Source organism: Cyrtonyx montezumae, unplaced genomic scaffold (genome assembly GCF_038088225.1).
Source record: "Cyrtonyx montezumae isolate F1298 unplaced genomic scaffold, pur_monq_1.0 scaffold_16, whole genome shotgun sequence".
NCBI lineage: Eukaryota > Metazoa > Chordata > Aves > Galliformes > Odontophoridae > Cyrtonyx > Cyrtonyx montezumae.
This window is the reverse complement of record NW_027071892.1, coordinates 13,547,449-13,570,106: the sequence shown is the minus strand read 5'-3', so window position 1 is coordinate 13,570,106 and position 22,658 is coordinate 13,547,449. Positions and strand designations below refer to the sequence as shown.

The 22,658-nt window shown below is 42.8% G+C and overlaps 1 protein-coding gene across 1 annotated transcript in view; it reads right to left on the bottom strand.

The window, feature by feature from the left end:
* The window catches only part of PRKAR1B (protein kinase cAMP-dependent type I regulatory subunit beta), an 81,221-nt gene that overhangs the window by 7,673 nt on the left and 50,890 nt on the right, over positions 1–22,658 (bottom strand). Inside the window, exons 7-9 of the mRNA XM_065732965.1 lie at positions 17,177–17,335; positions 10,654–10,714; positions 6,843–6,964 (exon numbers count right to left, since the gene is read on the bottom strand). Coding sequence (XP_065589037.1) covers positions 6,843–6,964; positions 10,654–10,714; positions 17,177–17,335 — 342 coding nt within the window. The remainder of the gene's footprint in view (positions 1–6,842; positions 6,965–10,653; positions 10,715–17,176; positions 17,336–22,658) is intronic.

The window sequence follows — 22,658 nt, the reverse complement described above, 5'->3', positions numbered from 1 at the left end:
GCGTATTATTACAGCCATCTCAGTATTATCTTTGCAGAGGAGGGATGGAAGCTGTCCCAGGAAGTTATGACATGATCCGGAGACAGGGCTGAGCTCCACCAGGAGCTCCACTCCATTCCTGTACCTCGACATTCTGGCACACACAACGTTCTCAGTCACAATATCCTGGAAGACCACTTGCATGTCACTCCTCAGCTGCCCTTGTAGCCCTGTGGAACTGCTGATAGCATCATTCCTGGGGCAGCTTTGATTTTACAGCTAAGGATCAGCAGTTCTGGGGCTACTTTCCAAGAGAAGACAAATCCTTTGAACTACATAGCCAAGGAGGCTGCAAAAATTCCTTTAGCCAGAAAACAATCTTGGATCTTTATTAGTTCCCAACCTTTGACTTATGAAAGATCGTCATACAAAAACAAGGGAAGAAGTAAACAAATTTTAGTTGGTAATACAAAGTGCAAATGACTTCCATGGAAGCTGCAGGAGAAAATAGCACCCATCATTCAGAGGCAGTAAAATCGAACGTGGAGGAACAAAGGTGGTCAGCTGGAGGGGTAGCTGGGGATCCTGACCACAAAACTCACACTTCTCCCCTCAGGCCTTCTGTGGGAGAAAGCACAAAGACCCAGACCTGCAAGGTGCCCTGTTCTCATCGGTTGTCTTTCAGTAGGAATGACCAACTCTCTTAACTTTTGTGTCTCTGCTTCAGCCTGTACCGTGTAAGGTGGAGGTTGCTCCGTGCAGCATCACGCAGATGTGCTGAGCATCAGCTCCTTGAAGTCCATGAGATGTTCAAGTAAGACAAGTGGGTAATTATCCAAGATAAAACAAGCAGACGAAGAGGCGGCATATATTTTACACCACAGTAATTATCACTCTCAAAATGGTTGGGACCTACGTGTACAGAAGGTCACACGCCAAACCAGGTGAGAATCTGTGTTCAATAACTGAATGTTGGCTGTGTACACTGTTCTTAAATTGCTTCTCTCCCCATCAGACTCCTGCTAAAGAAGATTCTTTTCTGTAATCTAAGAACTAACTAAACAGAATGATGCTGGAGAAGGATGATGCAAGAGGGCTTCATCCTGACTGTGGACAGGGGATTGAGTCACAACTGGTTCGACAGAACTTTCTTAACCATGCATCTTTAAACTACTACACATTATTCTCCGATCTCTGCGTTCAAAGCAGCTCACAGAACTGACATACAGTTGTCCTGGTTTCTGCGGATGAGGAACAAAATCTACAAAGCTCTAAAACAGACCAGAAATATTGGCTAATCTGAAGTTTCACAGAATTGTTAAGGAAGTGGTCCAGCACACATCACTCCTGAGGTTTTGGATTCTGCAGAACGTAGTGCAGGAGCCTGCACTGCCATGGATATCAGTGGGCTGGAGGAAGCTGGAAGGAAGGACCAAAAGCTGCATCACTCACAGCTCCTCTGTGGATGTGGAGCAAGAAGGGGAGCAGCCACTCACTACGAAATACTGGCCCTTTCCAGCAGAGGACAGAGAAGGGCATGCTCAGGACTGTACATATACACAGCCTGATCCATCACCCACAGAACCCAAAGTGAATGCAACAGGAGCCGGATTCAGCCTGCATTTCAGTCACTTGGGTCCAGCAAAACACTTCACCTCCATCCCCATGCAGGATGGCACCCAAACACATGCCTCACTTTTTATCTTTGATGTCAACTGGCCATTAAAAATCCCCTCCTGAATGCAGACAAACTTTGAAGCAGAGCAAATGGAAACACTACTGCTCGAGCGCAGCCAGGTGATGGTGACAAAACTCAGACTACCTCTCCTATGAGAGCTCTGCAGAAACCAATGTCTCTCCAGTTAAAAACAAGCAAAGCACAGAGCTCTTAGTAAGTGCTGTCTCTGCTTATTAGGTGTATTTTGTTTATTAGGTATATGAGGAGTTGCTGTAGACTGCCCTTAACAAACATACTCAATATCAACAAAATCCTGGTAATGCTAGGCAGTTTGGATTGCAGCCTTTGAAACTCCTTTTCTAGACAACATTCATCTTCCTAATTAATAATTAATCACACTGTGTTTTTAAAGAGATTATCAGGTGTGATAGCAGAGTGTGCCTAAGGCAGTGACTTCATTAACCGTATGGAAGAAGTTTACTTTGTAGTTCTGCTCCCTGTCGTAGGGGTAGGTGCCAAAGGGGTCTCTCTTGGGTTAGAATGTCAAAGAGCAACAATTTAAAGCAGGAAACAATTGGGCTATTATTTTTCTTTTTCTTTCTTTTTTTTTTTTTTCTCAAAGAGCTTTTAAATCATAAATCTTCAGATGCTTCTTGTGCAATTAAGACTCAAGTCTCCTTTTCCTACTCAAGGGCCAGTTCTGCAAGAAGCGAGCCCAGGGATCTCCCTCTGCTCCTTCACACTACCACGGCACAAATGCTGTTCCATTTAACAAGGATTTTGTGCAGAGATGCTCCACAGCATGCCAAGAGTGCCAGCAGGGCTGGAAATGCTGACTTCTCCTGCAGGATGGTATCTCATGCTTATTCTATAACTCACAGTGGATCCTGCCTAGGCTGGGGTCAGTTTGTGGCCCTGACTGGAAATGTCAGCAGCAGTATGACAACGAGCAGCCCCCCCAGCAGGCACCACACTGCTTTGAATGTGATCTGCACTATTCCTGGCTGGATCAATAATTACTATCAACTCAATCAACTGATTTCTATCAATTGGGCACCTCTCTGCCCTAATTTTGGAAGGATTTCTGTGGTGTCAGTGAAAATTTGCCCTTATTTTCCAATTTTTGCTGTTCCCACTCTCCAGTTTCAGTACTAATGGATACTTAATAGGATTCCCCATTAAGCTGTTGCTCAGCTTTATGGACTGTCGTCAGGAATATTCCCACTGATGTGGGAACAGAGGTGTGGGGCGGGTAACACTGCCTGCATGCTGCACTGACAGCCACCAGCACAACAGAGAGGAGCACCAATGCCAAGCTTCTCTTCCATGCTCTTCACACAAGAGCTGGAGAGGAGGCTGGAGCTACCCACTCTAACTTAACACTCAGCTCCAGTGGGAAAAAAAAAAAGTAGGTTTGAAAGTTGTTTTTTTTTTTTTTTTCCAAATAAAATCTGTAATGCGAAACTGTTCGATACAATGGGTTCACTTCTCCTTGAACTTCCTCCTGCCAATTATCTTGTATTTTTAGATCTTTTATTTTTAGCCTGCTGCGTGCTATCGCTGGGCAGCCCGACCAACGATTCATTGGAACTGTTTCTCTGCTTTAGGCACCACTGGCACCAAAGTGTCCTCGGAGGAGGCGACAGCACGGACAGCATGCTAAGGACACAAGCTGGGCACTCTCACTGCAGTTCTCCCCTCCCACACCTGTGTATGTTTGCATCTGCGTGTGCATTTTTCCTATACTTGATGGAGAATTAGGGCCATGCGGCAGCAGCTCAGCAAGTGAACAGCACAGAGAGCTCTCAGTATGATATGGGAAGGCTCCCTGAGCACACCCAGTGAGCCCCGTGGCAGCAATGTGTGCTGTGTGTGGTGCCCAGCAGTGAGAAGCAGATCCAGGTGACGTGAGGTGGGAATCCCAGCGGGGCACCGCGGGGCTGCGATCCCAGCAGCTCTGTGTGCTGCCTTCTGGGCTCTTCTTCAGCGTGCAGTGCCTCCAAACCAAGCCTGAAGTTAAAGACTGGTACACGATCCTAATCTCTGTTTTTAATACTGTTGTCACTACCTTGTTCAGTAACCCAGACAACAGCAAAAAGCTCTTCCCAGTCCCGTGGCACCACTAAACTGGCCTGAACATTCATACTGAAGTCAGTGGCAAAATTGGGAACAAAAATCAGCCCCCGTTCAAACAACATTTCACTTCAAGGGCCTTAGTGTTTCCTGGGATGTTTAACTCCACAAAGCTCACACGCTTTTGCAAGCTGCCACTTTAAAACACTAGCTAAAAATATTTGCTTTATCTGAAGTCAGATGAATAAATCCTCCCCACTGTTGGGTACACAGCGTGGCAGTGTACAATACAACTGCAAATTTATTTGTTAGGAACTGTACATCTGTTATGATTTATGCTTGCCAAAATATTATTCTTTATGGCAACAATTGTTTCACGGTGCTCAAAGTTTTTCACCTCTGTGCCAGGAATCTCATATGGGATAATTCCATGACCTTGGAATCCAACAGATACATTCCACATCTGTCTGGTCTGGGAAAGCCTGAGTTTGTTGTGTGAAAAGCATAGTGGGAAAGCGAGACCTGGAAATATCTGAAAATACAAAAAGTGCAGGGCTGCTTCTTTTTTCTTTGCTTAATTACCAGTTTCAAGTGCAGTAAATCAATCTCACAAAAGCGGGTACTTTGCTTCTGTAAGCACGCGTTCATTCCTCAGCCTATCTTCAAGTTAAGGGATATGGCTCAAACGTTAAAAAAATATCTATTGCTGGAAAAGAACTGCAGCCTTTAAATATTTAAACTAACTCTTGTTGAAGGCTGTGTCAGATAGAAATGAACAAAACACCCAACCTGCTGCAAGGAAACAACACACTGCTGCCTGCGAAGGCAGAACGGCACAAAAACCACAGCGGTCCTTAAAGCTCAGGGCAGTATTCTTCTCATTAGATTTTTACCAGAGAATGACCACAGGCAGCTCTGTGAGCAGTGGATACTCCTGGTTTCAGTCAGGAATTTTCTGATCAATCTGACAGTGCCCCTTTGGAGAGGTGTCCACCAGCTGCACTTGAGGCTGCAAATCACAATGGTGCCAGCTCCCCTGGAGGCAGCATCCTTCTGCAGGACCAGGAGATGTAAAAGACAGCATCTCACAGGATGGCACCACGGCAGGCCAACCACAGATGAGCAATTTATGGTGTTCACAGAGAACAGTGCACACAACTGAAAATCCACGTGCTGCCCCTGCGAGAAGCTGTTATGACAGGAGACTCGAGGTCCCCCTTGGAAGCAATATCTGTGATGCTGGTGATCTCTGCAGGCATACCCAAGACATATAAATTGGTAACTGATATGTCTAAGGCATTCTGCAAACAACCATGTTATTTAATAAATCACTATCTCACCACGTTTGGGGACAAATCAGCATCTTGCCCCAAAATTCTGTGGCAAACCTTAGCTTTGTACTGCTGCACACACTGGGCTCCCAAGGAGGGAGAAACTATGCAAGCTTGACAGTGGATGGGTGAGGTGAGCAGATACTTCATGGTTACACAGTATGCAGCCCTAATACTTTTTTACCCATTCAAGTCTTGACAGCTTCATAGGGGAAAAATAAAAGCCCTTGGTAATTCTTTATCAAGCTACCAATTTTCCATATGGGATTTGATGGCTAAGAAAATCAGGTTTTTCTAGTCTCATGCTGCTGCAAGGAATAACAAGATGCTCAATAACACTCATAGAAATAAAATTTTCATATTTCCAAAGAGGCATGATATCTCCCCAATTCTTCTTACATATTAAAGAAATTTTTAATGAAAAAAACAACACCTTAGTAATATTTAATCTGGTTTTATTCCCTCGCTATTGATTTGAAGGCTCATCACACATTTAAAGTGTGTAACTGTGTGCTCTGCAGGTGTGGTTATTTCCACTGACAATTTTGAGAGCATCAGGAGAGAAACGGTGCTCATAAATCAAATATGCATTTCATCACCAGCATCCAACACTCGAGAGGGGAAAAAATAATGGAATTTTAAGTGTCATATATTGATTATGAACCGAATTTTGGCTGCCTTGGGTAGAGGCACCTGTCCAAAAATTCACAGATAAGCAGCAAAGGAAAACTTTTTGGCCACTAAATCATTTGGAATGGATGCTATGTAAGCTCCTTATCATCCGAAGGAGGCAGAGTCTCTTTCCTCCATACAATCATGTTATAGCACAGCATCTGACAAACTCAAGATGCTTTCTCTCACCAGAAGAATTCAGGTAACTGCCACCCCTTGTGCCATCACTGCCTTACTGCTGGTTGTGTAACACATGGCCTGAGACGTGCACTCGAACTGTCACCACGCAGCCCTATGCCAGACTATGGATTTGTGTATGAGCACTCACAGGCAGCACTGAAAAATATGTCCCAAACTCCTATTTCAACTCATATACAATCACTTCCTAATGCTGTCTTGTTATCCTTACTCTCTCTGTTGCCTTTTTCTAATTTGTTAAATCGCAGTGTTTAAGTATTTGTGTGAGATACAGAGGACCCAAATATTTATGTCAGAGAGGGAGGAGAAATCCCATCAACATCTGTTTGCAGAAGTGAGATGGTGCAACTGAAGTGTCAGATAATCTCCCAAAAAGATGTCAGCATTTTCAGCTGCCTGACAGATCTGTCTGCCTGTGTGAGAGTAAACAAGAAAATGGCTCCACCATTTGGACTGACATTAAGGCAAAACAAGAACAAATGATCCATTTTCGGATCAGGTCTCCTGTTCCAGTCTACAGAAGTTCGTTGCAATTTCCCTTGTAAGTCCCTTTGGGAACAGAGATCAATGCACCGTGTGGCTGCCCAGCCTTGGAAAAGTATGGACAGTTTGGAACAATCAAAAAAATTAAGAAGAAAAGAGACCTTCAAACGGTAAAGACAGTAGACACACCTCAAAATTCCTCCGTGCCTTACATTTTCCTGGAAACTGGGGACTGTCCTGCTCACGTGCACTATTTCCACAGAACTGGCGTCTGAATTCATCTGAATTTTGAGTAATTCTCCTGGCTGAAGTGGAGTTAGTTCATGTTTGTGCTGAAGTAAGAGATTAAACTAGAAACCAAATGCCTTTAATACAAAGTCTTGATCTCTACCAGGAAAAGACACAGCTGAGCAGGGCGCCAAACTTACCTCCGTAATAATGAAGAAGTCATCACCAGGCTCTCCCTGCACAACAATTTTTTCTCCATCTTCAAACTGGACAGGTTCCAGCGCATCAGCCACTGTCAGCCGCTCCCACTTATCCAGGGACTCTAAAATATTGAAGATCATAAAACTTTATTATAAAAAGATTCTAACTTTGGCTGAAGATTCATATCGAAACTGACAGCTCCGATATGCCTGGTTCTGTTGTAAAAGAAACATTTCTTTCATCCAGGCACTTTGCACGAACCTCAAGTCGGGAAACATGAATACATTTATTCATTGTGCCTTCGAGTTTAGTAATCACTCAGATAAGAATCTTAAAAGTTGGACAGGAATAGCTGGCTGCAGTTGATCAGCTCTGCGCTGCCCCGACGCTGCGGAGCACTGCAGCAGCACAGGGGCTGTTCTGAGACACCACTGACACCCTGTCCTGCCACAACAAGTGCTGGTGTCTCTTCAGCAGCGTTGCTCTCAGATGGTTAACACTGGCTTCCTAAATAAGCACTGCAAAGGTGCTGATCCAAAAGATGATATCAGGAGCTGCTGGAGCCAACACACGTCCCTGTTAGCATGCGTGGCACTGGGGCTCAGTCTGGCTCAGAAAAGCTGCACCTCTGTTTCATTTGCAATTTTGGCCATTGGGACTGCACACAGAAGTGTAAGAACTGTTTTTCTTCCCCTTCTGCCACTCAGAGAAAAAAAACCCTATAAAACTTCAAAGTAAACTGCAATAAGAAATTATTAACAGTCTGTTTTATGAGTAAAGGAACTCACAAAGCCTGGCTCCCGTGGCTTTGTGTCCTTATCACCTACCTGCAGCTGCTGCCATTCCCTCTGATACCTGCGTGGTAAAAGACAGTCTGCAGAGCAGCCAGCTCTGCACTGCTCACAGACCTGCTGGCTTCCTCCCAGTGCCTCTCTAAGGGACACATTCTATCTGTCCTGCCTTTGGGAAGATAAGGGATGGCAATCTGCATCTCTTTCTTTTGCCTCTTTGCATGAGAATTCAGGAGAATTAATTGTATTTGAACTTCTGCCTTTTTTATCAGATTTGAGTGAGAAAAGCAACAGGATCAAAAGTTATTAAAAGGAAAAGATAACACAATGACATAACCCTCAGAGCTTTCAAAAGTTGAGCTAAAATTCATGTACTAGAGCTCTACTGATTCTTGCTCAACTCGTTAGGAATTACTGAACAACTTTAAGTGGCTTCTATGGCTTCTGACAACAAGACCAGACTTGGGTTGCCTGCTCAGACTCCTCTTTTCCCACTTTGCTCAATACACGGCTCAGAAGCATTGTGGGAATGTGAAAGAGCTGTTCTCCAAAATCCAAAAGGCCCTTTGGCTGAGCCCGAGGAGCTCACAGGGTCTAGCAAGACTAGGTGGGTGATCAGTGCACGAGAGGTTGAGTCCTGAGTTGCTTGACACAGATACTTCTTAACACTTCCAAGCATTTTCCGCTGCAGCTTAAGAAACAGTTACCCCTAATACTGTTCCCTCCTACAATCACTAATGGACTTTCTCAGTATATTCGTGGCCTTTCGTGTACGACCATCAGTATCAAAGTCCAAGCTCATACTGTCAATGCAACATTCAAACAGTGCTCTGTTTGACTAAAAATGAGCATAAAACTCTTTCACACAGACCAGAGTAGGCTTTTTCATTTTTTTTAAAGAAAGAGCTCAGTAATTAAGTATGAAAAGAAAGAATCTCTTTAAACTTCTTCAGTACAGCTATGAAAAATTGAAAGCTAATTCCAGCTCCAGTCACGAAGCATCTCTCTTTTGTCTAAAGGAATTATACCACTACAAATACATTGGTTAATGGCTCTTGCAAGCAGAGATACAGGACTTCAGGCATGATAAAAAATTAACATTTGAGTTGCAGCGTTAAATTCGAACAGCAAAGAAAGAAGACCGATGTTTTCAATTTCCAAACTGTACATTTAAATTCATTACTGTGCATTTAATTTAAGGCCAGGGAAAATGTTTAAATTGATTAGTTTCAGCATATCTTCTTAGACAGGCAGCTACTGATAATCTGAAAAATCCTTAAGTGGGTCGCTTCGAAAGTAATGCCTCCTGTTTATTTTTATGGAAACTGCTACAGCTACAAAGAGCACATCAGAGCAAATTCTCAGCTATCAAACACTGCTTCTCAACGTAGTCATCACCATTAGCTGTGGAAAACATTGCCCACACAGTCCATCGTTCATTGGCCCGAAAGTCAAAAGGTGCCCAATCTGAACTACACGGTGGGTGTGGTAGGACAGTCCAGCCAAGGCTGGCAATGTGCTCCTCAGTCTTCAGACCTACAGGGCCTTGAAAAATATCTAGATGAAACAGGCAGAAGTTTTTCCATCAAGAAATCACCAAGTTCAGACCAATTAAGGTATGGGGTGAGGTTGACTTCCTACTACCACTTCGAATCACCTAAAATACTCCTGTTTTCAGCTGCCATCTACTTTTTAGATGCATGAAATAAATCCTTAAACATCTCATCGAAATTCTCTCTGTTCCTGTTATTCTGCCCAGTGCTTTATTTTTTATTTTTTACTTAAAAAAGGATCAAATCTTGAAGTCCTCACTCATTTTTTACTGAGTTTGAAAAAGCATACTACAAAGTAGGACTTAAGCACCTTGCAAACCATGTGCTTAAGGGAGCGCATCTTTGAATAACTGTTCTACTCTGAAACTGGTTTGAGATGTCTCATTGTTGTAATTGCTTCCTATTAGCACAGGTGCAGAGATGCTTTTTTTTCTTTAAATACTCACTGTAATTAAGTATAAGTTATGCTTTTAATTTAGAAAGTGATAAATTAAGCATAAAAGAAGGCATTTAAATGATGTAAACTTCATTAATAAGTAAGCTATATAGTTGGCCTCGCTTTAAGCACACAAATATAGTTGAATATTTCATGCACCTCTCTAAAGTTCAAGTCCATTTTCATGAGGACTCTCTCATATTCCAGGTGCATAAGCTCAAATCACAGAGGAATATCATAAGCATGAAACCAGAAGGGTTTAAATAGGAAGATAAATACTTTAATTACATAGGAAATAAATCCTCAACATTTTTTTTCCAAAATAGCCCTAGTAGAAGTATGATGTTTCTCATATAGAACCAACATTTCATTGCACTGACTAACTCCATCCTCCTTATTAGAAGTTTCTGTTCTGCTAATGGTGATTGATTGGTCCAGCATTATGGGTTTGTTGTTTTTCCTACTGAAGGCCATCAAGAACATGTCTGAATTTCGTGGCTATCACATTAATCAAAGGGAAACAAAATCCAAGGACAAGAAGCTAAACAGATGTTTTAAGAATGTGAGACAGAGGCTGTAAAAGACACAGAGGAAAAAAAATCAGCCTCTTTTGATTTGTGAGGTTGGTTTGCTTAGTGCACATAAATACAGTATTCTTGCAGGAAAAAGCTTCTCACCTGCCACCTGCCAGGATGTAACTGACTTCACGACAAATTCATCACTCTGCACTGCTTTCTCTTCTACCCACATGCAGTTACTGCAGCAGCAGCTACTGAAAGCTTACCAGTGCACGTCTGCTCACATATTTAAGGAAAGATCTGCCCTTCAAAGAAATGTTCAGCGCTTACTAAAGAGTGAGAAAAACAAGTCCTAAAAAGGGCTCTTTACACTTTCATTCCTTAGGAAACGGTGCAGCTGTGAGATCTCCTGTTTGACCACCACTGCTTTCATCGTGCCATCAAAGACCAAAATTCACTCAGCCAACATGTACAACAGAGGAACTAACATGCAAGTCCAAAGGGCAACTGACCCAAAATGGAGACCTTGCTCAGGAATTCTTCATACATCTTCCGCTTCCTCAGCGTGCTGCCCTGTTATTAAAGGAGAGAGACAAAGAAGGTAGGGCATCACACAAAGTATTTTTGTGATTTCTTCCTACGGCTGCTTTTTTTTTTCCCCTTCCCCTTCCAAATCTTAAGCATAGCCAGTATAAACAGCCAAAGGCAAATGTTTCCCCATAAAATGTCTGGGCAAGTTGTGTTCCTGATAAGCAAAGGCAGAAGGAATCAAATTCAACCCCGGTGTAATTTCACTGACTTCACTGACTTCCCTGGTGTTACTGGACACCAAGGATGAACTGTGCCCATTACTACAGGCACACATTTAGCTTCATCAATTAACTGCTTAGCTAATTCAATATATATCTTGTTACCAGTGAGGCCCTACGAGAAGGGAATTTACAATTACAAAGATGCTAAAAGTGCCCCCCCCCCCCCGCTCCCCATAGATCCCATCCTCTCAGATTTGAACCTCTCTACTGCCAGGAGTGTTGGTGTGCCAGCCTGTGTTTACATCCTGTGCAGCACTGTATGTATTGCTGCTGCTGAGCAACCTATTCATATTACCACTTTAACACAATGTAAATGTTTTGGAGCAGAGCATCCATCAGTGTACATGCAGTCAGCAGCAAAAGTTGTTCCCAATTCAGATTTTTTTGTGTGATAAATTACCAAGAAAACTTATGCTTACAGGAAGTTTGATCACCACAGAAAGACACTGCTAAGGAACCATTCCAGAAAGTGTTCCTGTTACAGATTGTTATGAATATATCCAATGCAACATTACCAGTACAAAAATTACTAATTAATCTAAAGCTCCTGCAGTGACAGAAGTGACTGGGAATCTGCCTTCTCTCTTCCTACAAGCACCGCTCAGGTGGGGCCTGATCCAACAACTGCAAAGCACAGGCAGTCCTTCCACCGAAGCACCAGGCTGCAGCTCCAGCTCCCAACGGGAGCACCAGAACTGTCAGATGTCCTCCAACATTACCCTCCTCTCCCAGGCCACCTCTGCCCCTCTGGGGTCTCTGAACCAGCAGCACCAGCTCCCAGGGTCCCCCCTCTGCACCCCCTCCATAATTTCTGAGCCCAGTGATGACAGTTCCCCTCCCGGAGATAGCATCAGTAACCCCGGTCTGACCTCTCTGTCTGACAAACCTGGTTCTCAACCTCAGAGGCCCCTGGAGCATTTGAAGTGCCAAAAAGAAAAAAATGAACTTCAAACAGAGGAGGCTCTGCAAACCACGCCAGATCCTGACAGCTCGCTGCGAGACAAAGAGCGGAAAGCTGGACACTGAGCAGTTGTTGCTTTCCTCCCTGCAATCGAGTGGAAACTAGACTGGTAAAATTGACAGCTGTGGAAAACCAGATTGGTGGTTTAGTGTGATGGGCCAGGGCACCCAGGGACAGATGGGGAAAATGCTTTTAAAATGGCTGTGGACACAGATGAATTTTAAGAAGCAGTAATCAGTGGCCATCAGTCCCGCCTGACCACAGCTTGGAGTATTTAGGGATGCAGACAAGACCCAGGAAAGTGGGAGCTGCTGGCATCCCAGCTGGCAGACAGCGAGAGCCCATCGCTGCAGGACCACGAGGTGTTAGCTCTTGGCTGAACTAAGCCAGTGCTGAGATGCAGAACTCATTCTGAAATCAAGTGCAGAAGGAAAGGGAAATAATGAATTGAATGTGCTACTGTTTGTATTGTGATGGTATCTAGAACCTCAGCTACAACCAGGTCCACTCCTAATGTGTAGCTGGTTCCCAGACAGCACGGCTGGATTCCCATTCCTCCTCCAGAAGGCAGGAGTCTGGCTCACCCTCATGCACTCACCAGGGCCAGGACACCGCTTTGTTTTCACTGAAGTGCATTTTCCTGCTCAAGCTCTCATAAGCACAATGAGGGGAAGAGATCTGGGCAGAACACTACTCTGATATAAGCTAAAAAAAGCCAGCAGGAGAAATCTCACAAGCAACAAAGCACGTGCTTATTTCCATTGGTATTAATCCATCTTTCCTCCCCAAGAAACAGAGAACATGTCAGCTGCCTACCTCCCTGCCTTCACTGATCATAATCCCCTCTCATCCCTGGCCATATATGCAATATCACCTTTCCCTCACAGTTTCACCTTTATACTTGCTCTATTTTTTACTGCTCATGAGTACGAACTCCATCATAACCTCTTCTCCTGCCCTTCAAGTAGTTTCTGCAGAAGTGTCAGCCAGCACTCTTACTGAGCTATGGACTAAATCTGATCTTATGCAGTATTTTCATGGTGTATCTGCAAACTAGGAGACAGAAGGTGAGGTGTGGTTTGCAACATCATCCTGCAACTAGAAGGCAGCCAAGGCTAGCTTGGTTTGAGCACTCAAAGACATTATTCAGGAATGAAGTCCCATCTCCATGGCTCCGATGTGACTTTGCTGGTGTGCTCCACACTGAGCACCTCTTCTGCAGAGAAGCACTCCAAAGCTGAACCAAGCCTGCAAAACTGCTAAAACCCTTGGGGAGAGCTGACAAGGAACAAGCAAAACAACTTCAGCCTGTACAGGTCATCTCAGCACCAGGATCCCAGGTTCGTTATGCTCACAGCTAGCATGCATGCTTGTAAAGGTTTTAAGCAGACAGTGGTAATCACCTACACATATATGACAGAAACAGAAGACAATTACTCAGCATAATTTGAAGTAACTCAAAGTAATGGGAGAAAATCAGGAAAATCTACTTTAAGATGAATATTAAAGAAGTTTTCACAACTGAAGATTTCTTCTCTTGCAGAAAAACTCCCCAAGAGAAGCAAAAATCTTACTGACTGAGCCAGGTAACAATAGTACATGTGCATGAATAATTCTGTACTGGCAGGGGCTTTGATGGCATGTTCTAGAAAGCCTTTAATACTTCTGCTTTCTCTAGCCTATGAATATCTTCTTGTTTCAATAGTCACTGCTTCTCCCCTCCCCACTTTCCTCTGTTCAGCTTCTCCCCAGTTTTGAGCTGACACTCACTTGCTTTCCTTAAAGGCAGAGGCTCTCACTGAGTGACGGGCTGTTCACATCCTAAGCTGCAGCACTCCTCCCTGAAGCAGTCACAAGGAGAAACAAGTCACTTGTGTTTGCCAATTCCAACCAGGAGAAGTGTTCAAAGCCATTTTTAGGACCACTTAAAAATACATAGGCTATGAAAAATGAATGCTGCAGAGATTACATTGTGCTGAATAGGACTGATGCATCTATTTTCCAGCTCTCATCTGCTGATGGCTTTTTTTCCATTTTCCTCCCCATTTCTCTAGTCAGGTCCCTGCCCTCCTTCCTCTCTGCTTGCCTCTCTGCTTGGTCCAGCACTCTCAGTGTCCTCTTTCTTGCTCCCTTTCCTCAGCCCTGCAGACAGGCTGGCAGGAGTTGACTGGATCCTTCGTAGAAATCCCCACCTTCATTAAGAAGCCCAACAAATGGCTACCAAAAAGCAAAGCATGGCTCAAGTTTCAAATAAAAAAGCTATGCTGGCAGGTATGCAGCTGGCAGGAAGCTCTGGAATGGCCTTCTGGGCTGCTCCAGCCCTGGTTAATCCCCGGGTAAACCTGATATTGAATGATGCTTGGGGTGCACATTCTTACAGGAGCCTGAAAAAACGTCAACAAAACAATGCAATACTGGCCCTGAAAACAGAATACCCTGCACGACCCCGGCTGCGTGGCTGTTAGAGTGAACACAGGCTTCAGGTTTGCTTTATGTTTTGGCAGGCACGCCACCTACATTTTATGGAAATGCTAAGTCCTTCTAACTTGATTTTATCTCAGTGGAAAAAGGCACTTGCTAAAGAAAATGGATTCAGATCCAAAACTTTGAAGAGATGGCAAAACAAAGTCAAAATGCCATTAAAAAAATGAGACAGAACATTAGGAACTGGCTAACATTGCTTTGTCACTACTTATATCCCAGTGTTATACCTCACTTTCCACGAGCAAAGTCTGCCAAACAAGCAAGAAGTATTGTATGCAGTGCAACTTCCCTCTCAGAGCCAGGTAGCTTGGACCATGGGAACCACAGGAGAGTTAAATCATCCCAAACCAGGCCCTCTTGCAAAAGAAATTACAAGAAATTAATACTTCAAATTTCCTCAGTCTGGGAACTGAATTGTCTGGGGGATCAATCTGATGTAGGGATACAGACATTTGCTTCTCTGGTATTTGTGGTATTTGCCATATTTAGAATACAAATATTGTACTACCCTGGGATGTTCCTCGCTCTGTGATGCTCGTGAATCCCAATAGCAAAGAAGAAAGCAGCAGCATTTTAGCAAGTGAATTAGATGAGAATCCTAAGGCAAAAATTCCTCTGCATCTCTCCCAGAAGAATGTAAATAAATAAATATAGAATACACACATACAGTTGTGTTTGTGGATGCACACAGCGGGAATGTGTGCATTAAAAAACGGCAGCAGACACTTTTATGTAACTAATGGGACACACAGATGTGTAGAAATTTGTGAGCATACTGAGGGGGGAAGATGGTGAAGTGTTCTTTGTAATCCATCTCGTACAATGAATTTCATGCTGTAATACTCTGTTAAGGACTGCAGTGAAAGTCAAGCAGTGCCTCTGCAAGTCCTAACTAAAAGAATGACCCCAGCATTTACAATCATCACAGCTGCTAAAACAAACTTGAATGTGACCCTCAAGCTATCAGGGTACCAAAGCTGAGACAATGAAATATAAAGAAATTTATCTATTTGAAAGAACTTCTGGGACAGGCTCGAGTAATAAATGGATGACAACTGTAACTAAAAGCCAGCAGGAGCTTTTTGCATCAGGCTTTGTCCACCAAAAAAAAAAAGGAAAACCAAAACTCCCAAACCTCCTGCACCACATTTTCTTCATCCCATAAAGCAGTCAGTATGGATGAGACATGTAAGTGGGGAAAATGGCACTAAGCAGAAACACAAACCAGAACTGACTGCATGGGAAGCACAGAACCAAAACAGAGCCTGCAAGGAGAAACGAGGTACAGAGGCAATGTCTCATGACAGGATAAGATCTTTTTGGCAAGGGTGGGCCTGAAGGCATGATTCACAAATAAATATTTACAACTTGAATAAAATTTCAACGCCAGCTTGAGAAAAATGGGGCTGGTCACAGCCAGGAAGGAATGCAGACAGAAAAAAAGCCATCACGGGTTATAGGGAGCGACCTGATCTGACTACAGAAATGAAAAAAATAAACCACCATCTTTGGACAAAAGTATTTGCAAACAGGAAATAAATTTAAAAAAAAAAATCCTGTTCCCTCTCAGTTTTAAAATCATCACAAATGATATATTTCAAAAGTTATCCTAAGCTGCTGCTCCTCATTTAAAGGCAGAAGCATTTCTACATCTAAAATACCCAGCAGCTTTCTAGAAACATGAGGTTAGAGGCTAAATGGCAGGAAATGGTGTTTCTGGGACTTGAAAGGCACCAACTACTGCCTCTTAAAACCGACTACAGCAAAACCAGCCGTGTAATGGTGGAGTTAGCTTCAAGTATGAAATACAACCACTGAAACATGATGTAATTAATTCTTGGGCTTGAGGAAATGTGCAGAGAGCCACCGTAACCTGCCCTCACATGAATGCACCCAGACAGGTGTCTCATTTCACCTACAGCCAAGGAATTATCCACCTACAAAGAAACGAGAAGATGACAGAATCCAAGTGGCACGGATAAGGGAATTGCATTTGAAGTGGACAGCACTAAAAATAGGGCACCTGCAGCAATTAATTCACCACACTACCTGAAGTATTTCATATCTAAGTACTGGGAAAATTACAATTATGATGTTTGAGTATTGAATGTAATTGAATTTTTAATGGCTCCACCTGTGAGGGAAATACAGAAATGTCTTGCAGGAAGGTCTCAGCTACTACTGCCTGCTTCTCGACACCGGAAAGCCATCAAAAATCTCATCCTGCTTAAAAACATGAGAGAAGACTGTATGTTTCCCACCATTATGCCTGTATCTTGTCCTGCAGCTCCCAAGCTAACTTTTGGGGACATCTCCAAGATGGAGAGGATATCTCCATCAGCTGTACTCTCCTGGTTGTCAGTGTGACAAACCCTATAGAGAAGGAAGTAAGTTTTAAGTAGAGCTGTCTGTTGATTATCAAAAGAAAAAAGGAGGATTTTGTGCAGAAGGAAACTATTTGCACTTTGAGACCAGAAACAAACACCCCAAAAAGAGTTATGATGCTGCCAATCATCCATCAACATTTCCATTTTAAACTCACAACTCAAGAACTGGCAGCAGATCCACACGCTAGCACACCAGCATCTTCTTGCTCAATGTTGTCGTTTTACTTCATTTAATTCAGTTACTTAATGTTACTGTGATGTCCTTTCTTTCTTATTTAGGAACAGAGACCGTGGAGCTTTCTATTATCAGTGTAATCTGAACAGGCACTGGCTGCAGGAAAGGAAGTAAAAAATATCAGTTCCATGAACAAGTTATTCTCCACAAACTTACCATTAAGATGCGCCTGTAGCTGTCCCTGTCGATGCCCCAGAGCTTGAGATCTGTCTTGGCCTTGACCGTGGCAGCCCTGGGTGTTCCATAGATCAGTGCCAGCTCCCCAAAGCTGCCTCCCTCTCCGATGCTGGTGACCCACTCTCCGTTGACATAAACCTACCACAGCACGACACAAAGTGAGGAGCAAAATGAGTCTGGGGTCCAGCTGATGGCAGTGAGTTCAGAGGGCAGGAAAGGCTGTGCGTGCTTATCCAGTGTGGAGTATGTCCCAATCTGCTGCAGATCAGGAACAACAGAAATCAACCAGAATGAGCTCAACTTCTGTGGTGACTTTGTGAAGAAAAATACTGTGAAGAAAATATGCAGGTATTTTTGTCTTCAGCAGGAAATTATGGGAAAGCAAAAGACCACAGCACATTATCAATTTCTGAGTAACAGATGAGCAGTTTTTAAAAATATATGAATTTGAGCTGTATTCAAGCTAGGCATGAGAAAAGATGGTGACCAAAATAAATGAACTGCGGTCAAAATTCAATGAATTGTCAGTATTAATTTTACTTCTACATTCATTTGATGATGAAAAGACATATTACAGACTATGGCTGGAATCAATCTCAATTTATCTTCCCAATACTCAGTTAAGATCTGATCCAGCTCCTCCCGAGGTCAGTGAAAACCTGGTTGAGTAGGAGCTAATGAGGCCATGGAGCAGTTCAGCTCATCGAGAGGCCTCTTGGCAACCAGCTGAAAAGGAGCACCATTAGCATCTCTGCTGAACTCCAGGCATTGCTGTGGCTCTTTGTGCTCCTGGAGCATCTGAGGATCAAGGGGTTGGTATGAAGGGTAAAAATAATCCACAACAGGCAGGTGGTAGCAGGCTGCCAAGAACGAAGCCAAACTACAGGAGGTGTCTGCACTCCTTTTCCTTGCCACCACAGAAGTGGCACGCAGGAGAATATCAGCAGCATTTCATTTCAAACCTTCACACTCACTGCAGGAAGAAAATCTCACAGAACTTCTGACTCCTCTCAAAAATGGCACCTGAGAAATAAGTTTTTAAACCCTTGGCAAAGCCCAGTGCTTTCCTGGCAGGTGAAGCACTGCCTGGTAGCAGGCAACATGACAACATGGTGGAGCTGGGAGCTTCTTCTTTTCTTTTTTTTTTCTTTTTTGTGAGAAAAACTGGAGAAAAGGATGAAAAAAAAAAGCTGGGATCATAAAAAACTGGTATCATCGTGTATGAAAAGCATTACACCCAATTAACCCGTGGCAAACTTGACTGCATATCTGAATGCAGGGATATGTGAGTTAGTTCACCAGATGGACCTGGGTTTGCTACAGTGAATTCATGTCCTCATTAAAAATGTCAGGGTCAATAAGGAAAGTCTAATAGACTCAAATAAAGTGTGGACTCCATTGTGATGGTCATTACTCTTGACTAGTGATTAGCACACAAAAGATACGTGTGTTTCTATGTGATCTTTTGTTGGAGAGCACAGATTTTGTTCTTCTGTAAGAGGTAGTTTGGTTAAAATGATTAGCTAAATGCAATGGCAACTTCTTTGAGGAATATAAACCAGGGTTTGGATTATAAGCAGAAAATAAACTTATACCAACACATATTTTTCTAAGCAGTGGTTGACATTTCTTTTTAAAGCAGTAAGCATTGTGTGACTGCTGCCCAGAGGGGAATTAAGATGGTAAAGCTCGAGACAGAGGAAGCCATGGACGACATTTACTGTTGCACAGTTGTTGTAAACAGAGGCTACTACAAATCTGCTCTAAGACTTCTTTAATTTTACTGTCTTACTTGACAAGACTCCCCAAAACATGTTTGACATCCAGCCTGTAAACTGTTTATGCAAATAGTCATCCCTCCACCCCAAGGGTGTCAGGTTTAAAGTACTCCGAAGAGAAACCACATCACTGATCTGACAGTCTTTGGGCTCAGCATTCACTACCCCAATAAAAATGTCATTTCCAATATCAGTCTCCAAAAGCACAAAACAGCTTGAGAATAACTATTGTTTTCTAAGAGGAGAAGCACTGCTCTTCATCCTCTGGAAAGGCCTAAGCCATCCATCAACTTTTGTCTTCACGATGATGCTGAAGTGCACTGATGGAAATTACAATGCCATTCTGCCCTTTAACAGAGGCTCCATGATTCCCTTTTAAATCCATTTAAAAGAAGATAAGAAGTAAAAAGGAAAGGAGCTCTGTTTGTAAGGTGTAGGAAGTAAAGCTATTTTAGGCTCAGAACACCTTATGAAAGCCAACATTACATGGCAGCAGCTCAGATGATCTTCTTTATCCTAAAAAATACTGTGGTTTTGGCTCGAACGTTTGTAGGCAGTTGTGATTTCTAACCAAAGAAGCAAGTATACCAGGGAATTAGTCCTAATTGTTACTCAGCCTGCTCCATAACAATTGGAACCTTCTTCTTTCATGCAGCCGAACAGGAATGTGTGACTGCAGATGCCCAAATATGAAGGGGAATAAAGCCACCAGGACCACCTACTTCCCACAGATGAAGATTATTTAAGATTTCTATTGTTTTCCACCATTTAATACCAGCAGTACAATCCTTGTGGGCTGGAAAATCATGCAACTTCGTTCACTTCAGGGATTTTTTAGGAGGCAAGTGGGAAAAACCGTCTGTGAGCATCAGCAGTTCTGTTCCTCATAGGCCACGATATACATATGTGCTGTGAGAGAATATGCCATGAGTCACACGATGCTCAGTGTCATCAGAATGCATCCTGGCCTCATTCATCTTCATCTCATCACCACAAGCAGTGTGACCTTACCATTAGCACTAACAGAGCTGTGTTGCTCCGAAAGCGGGAGAGGAACATGGCTCTCTGAGCCTCATAAGGAGTGAGTTTACTGAGTCTTTGCTCATGTATTGCTGATTGCAAGCAAACTTTTTGGCTTTTTTATTTTACTGCCACTTTGTGATCTATGTGGACAATCTAATTTGTTCCAGGCATTGCAACTTTCAGATCTTAAATCTCCTCCCTTGAATCTGTTTGTAATAATTTGTGCTTTGTGTCTTGTCAAGCCTTAATATTTGTTATCCAAAAATGAAGATGAGGCTTATTTCTTCTTGGAAAAATAACCAAGTCTTAGCTATGAAGGATATTTATATGTGGGTAGTTTTCCCAAATAAAGCCAGTGCTTTATTTGTACTATGAATGTGCTCTTCTTAAATATAAACACACAAACTTTGGAGACTGTCTTCAGAATCCTCAAAATTCAAGGGGGAAACTCCAAACTTGAAAAAGTTCTGTTTAAAGTTTCAAAAAATACCCTTCTGAAATTAGAAAGGCACTGAACAGGAAGAACCAAAAAGATGGAAGAACTCAAAACAAAAAGGTCTACAGATTATAAGATATAACTAGTTTTAACATCCAGCACTATTCTCACATAAACCACTGTGTAATTTTCATCTCTGTATATACGAACCAGACAATTTGTATATACAAATAAGGGTTTCAAGAAGATTTGACCTACAATGAACAGATAATCTTATTTTATAGCTCCAAATATAGTTCGATACAGTAAATAAGCTATTTAAGAAAAGCACTGACAAGTTTTTGTTTCAATTTTCACCGTGCTGTATTTTGATGGCTGTTGTTTTACAAGAAGAGAACCTGAGAACGTCTGTAGAAAGTTGCTGTGACATTAAATAGAATGGGAAGCTGTTGGCTCTAAAAAAAAACCAACATCTGTTCTAGAAGAGCAGTTGATGGTGCTTTTTAAAGTACAAAAAAAAAAGATTGTAAGATTAAAATAATAAACAGGAAGTCATTTTATATTTAGAAATATGGATTAGAGATTTTTGCAAGACATACTTTAGCAGGTGCTTTCAAGATCTTTAATGGAAACTATAATTTAAGCTCTGCCAGATTTTGGCATACATTCACATTTCCTTGAGCAGAAACCTTCTGGTAGGCAGTTGACCTTTGAGGCTTCAAACCTCATGCCTGTAACTACCTGGTACAAACTGTATGCGGATGCAGCTCCAGGTCGTGAGTCTATAGTTCTCCTCATCCCTGAAGGGTGAAGAAGGTTGTGACTGACAACTCAATCATGTTTCATGCACACCCCTGCCTTGGTCCACTACCTCCCCCATCCTGGTTCATACACCCACTGCATGAGAGCAAGAAAGTGGGTTTTCCCACACCGACTCTGGTGCTCTGGGATGTGCTGCAGAGCAGTAAGGTGATGGCTTATGCACCATTTTTCTGAGCCAGTACACAAGGCAGATGGCAAGCTGCTGTAAAGAAATGACCTGAGAATAACAGCCAGAACAAGAACCTTTCTTCTTTAGCTCCTATGGCTTTGACATTCTTTGAAGAACACTTTGATTTCTTTCAAGTCAGGTAAAGGTGCTACCGTCACATCTGTGGATGTCTACCTTATTAACTTGAAAACCTTTGCTACATAATTCTGTATTTTCTTCACTGCCATTAGGAAGTGAGATTGCATTTCTGAGTTTTTTACACTTTGCACTTTTCTTCCTTGGTCCACAGCTCATTTTGAACAGAGCACAGTGCTTGCAAACCAAGGGGGACTGCAACTTCTATAGCTGTCCAAAGTAACAACGAGAAGGAAATGTACAGACACTTCATCCTATGGGCACGATAACAGGGCTGGCTTATACTCCAAAATTAAAGGCCAAGAGTTGGGGATAATGTGTTACTGTACTTAAAAATACGTTAATAAATTGTAGTCTTAATTTGACTCAGAGTATCTCTAAGTAAATATGAGAATCTCCTTACTCTTCCAGATGCCTATTCCCAAACTAACAGTGAATTACTTCAGAATGTTCGGGGTTTTCTCCCCACTCAAACCAGCACTCACTGCTTTTGTTATTCCAATCGTGTTGGTACTTTGTTTGGTTTTATTCTTGGCTGACAGATTTTTAGCTTTGCCCTGACTTTCTATCCGGAAGACAGAAATGTTATGATGGTAACTGCCATTTCCTTTACGTATATCTTTGCATGTGCACTCGTTGCTTCTCAGTCACACTGCACTCAGAGCAATCCACTCCTTGAATCCACAAGTCCCATTAGAGCGGACGCTTCCACACAGACCGTGGAAATGGTGCAAGCACAACCTGGCCAGGGGTGAGAAGCCTCGATGCTCATGCCAACAGTGGCTGAACTAGGCAGATAATAGCTCGAGGCTTTAAGTCTCGGGGTCAATTATCTACTCTCCAAGTAGCTTTTTTTTTCTTGGAGCAGGGTGGAAGCATGCCAGAAGAGTATCTGGCAAGGCTTAAATGAACTGCAGCTCGGTTACTAGTGATCTGGATTTTCTTTGGACAAAAAGGATTTTAGTACTGCTGCCCAGAAAGTGGAAGAAGTTTTTCTGGGGAGCACTACAGTGTGACAGCGTGCATCCTCGGGCCTGGGATCTGCCACCTTACACAGGAGCACATTATTGGACATGAGCAAACCATGGCTTGGATAAC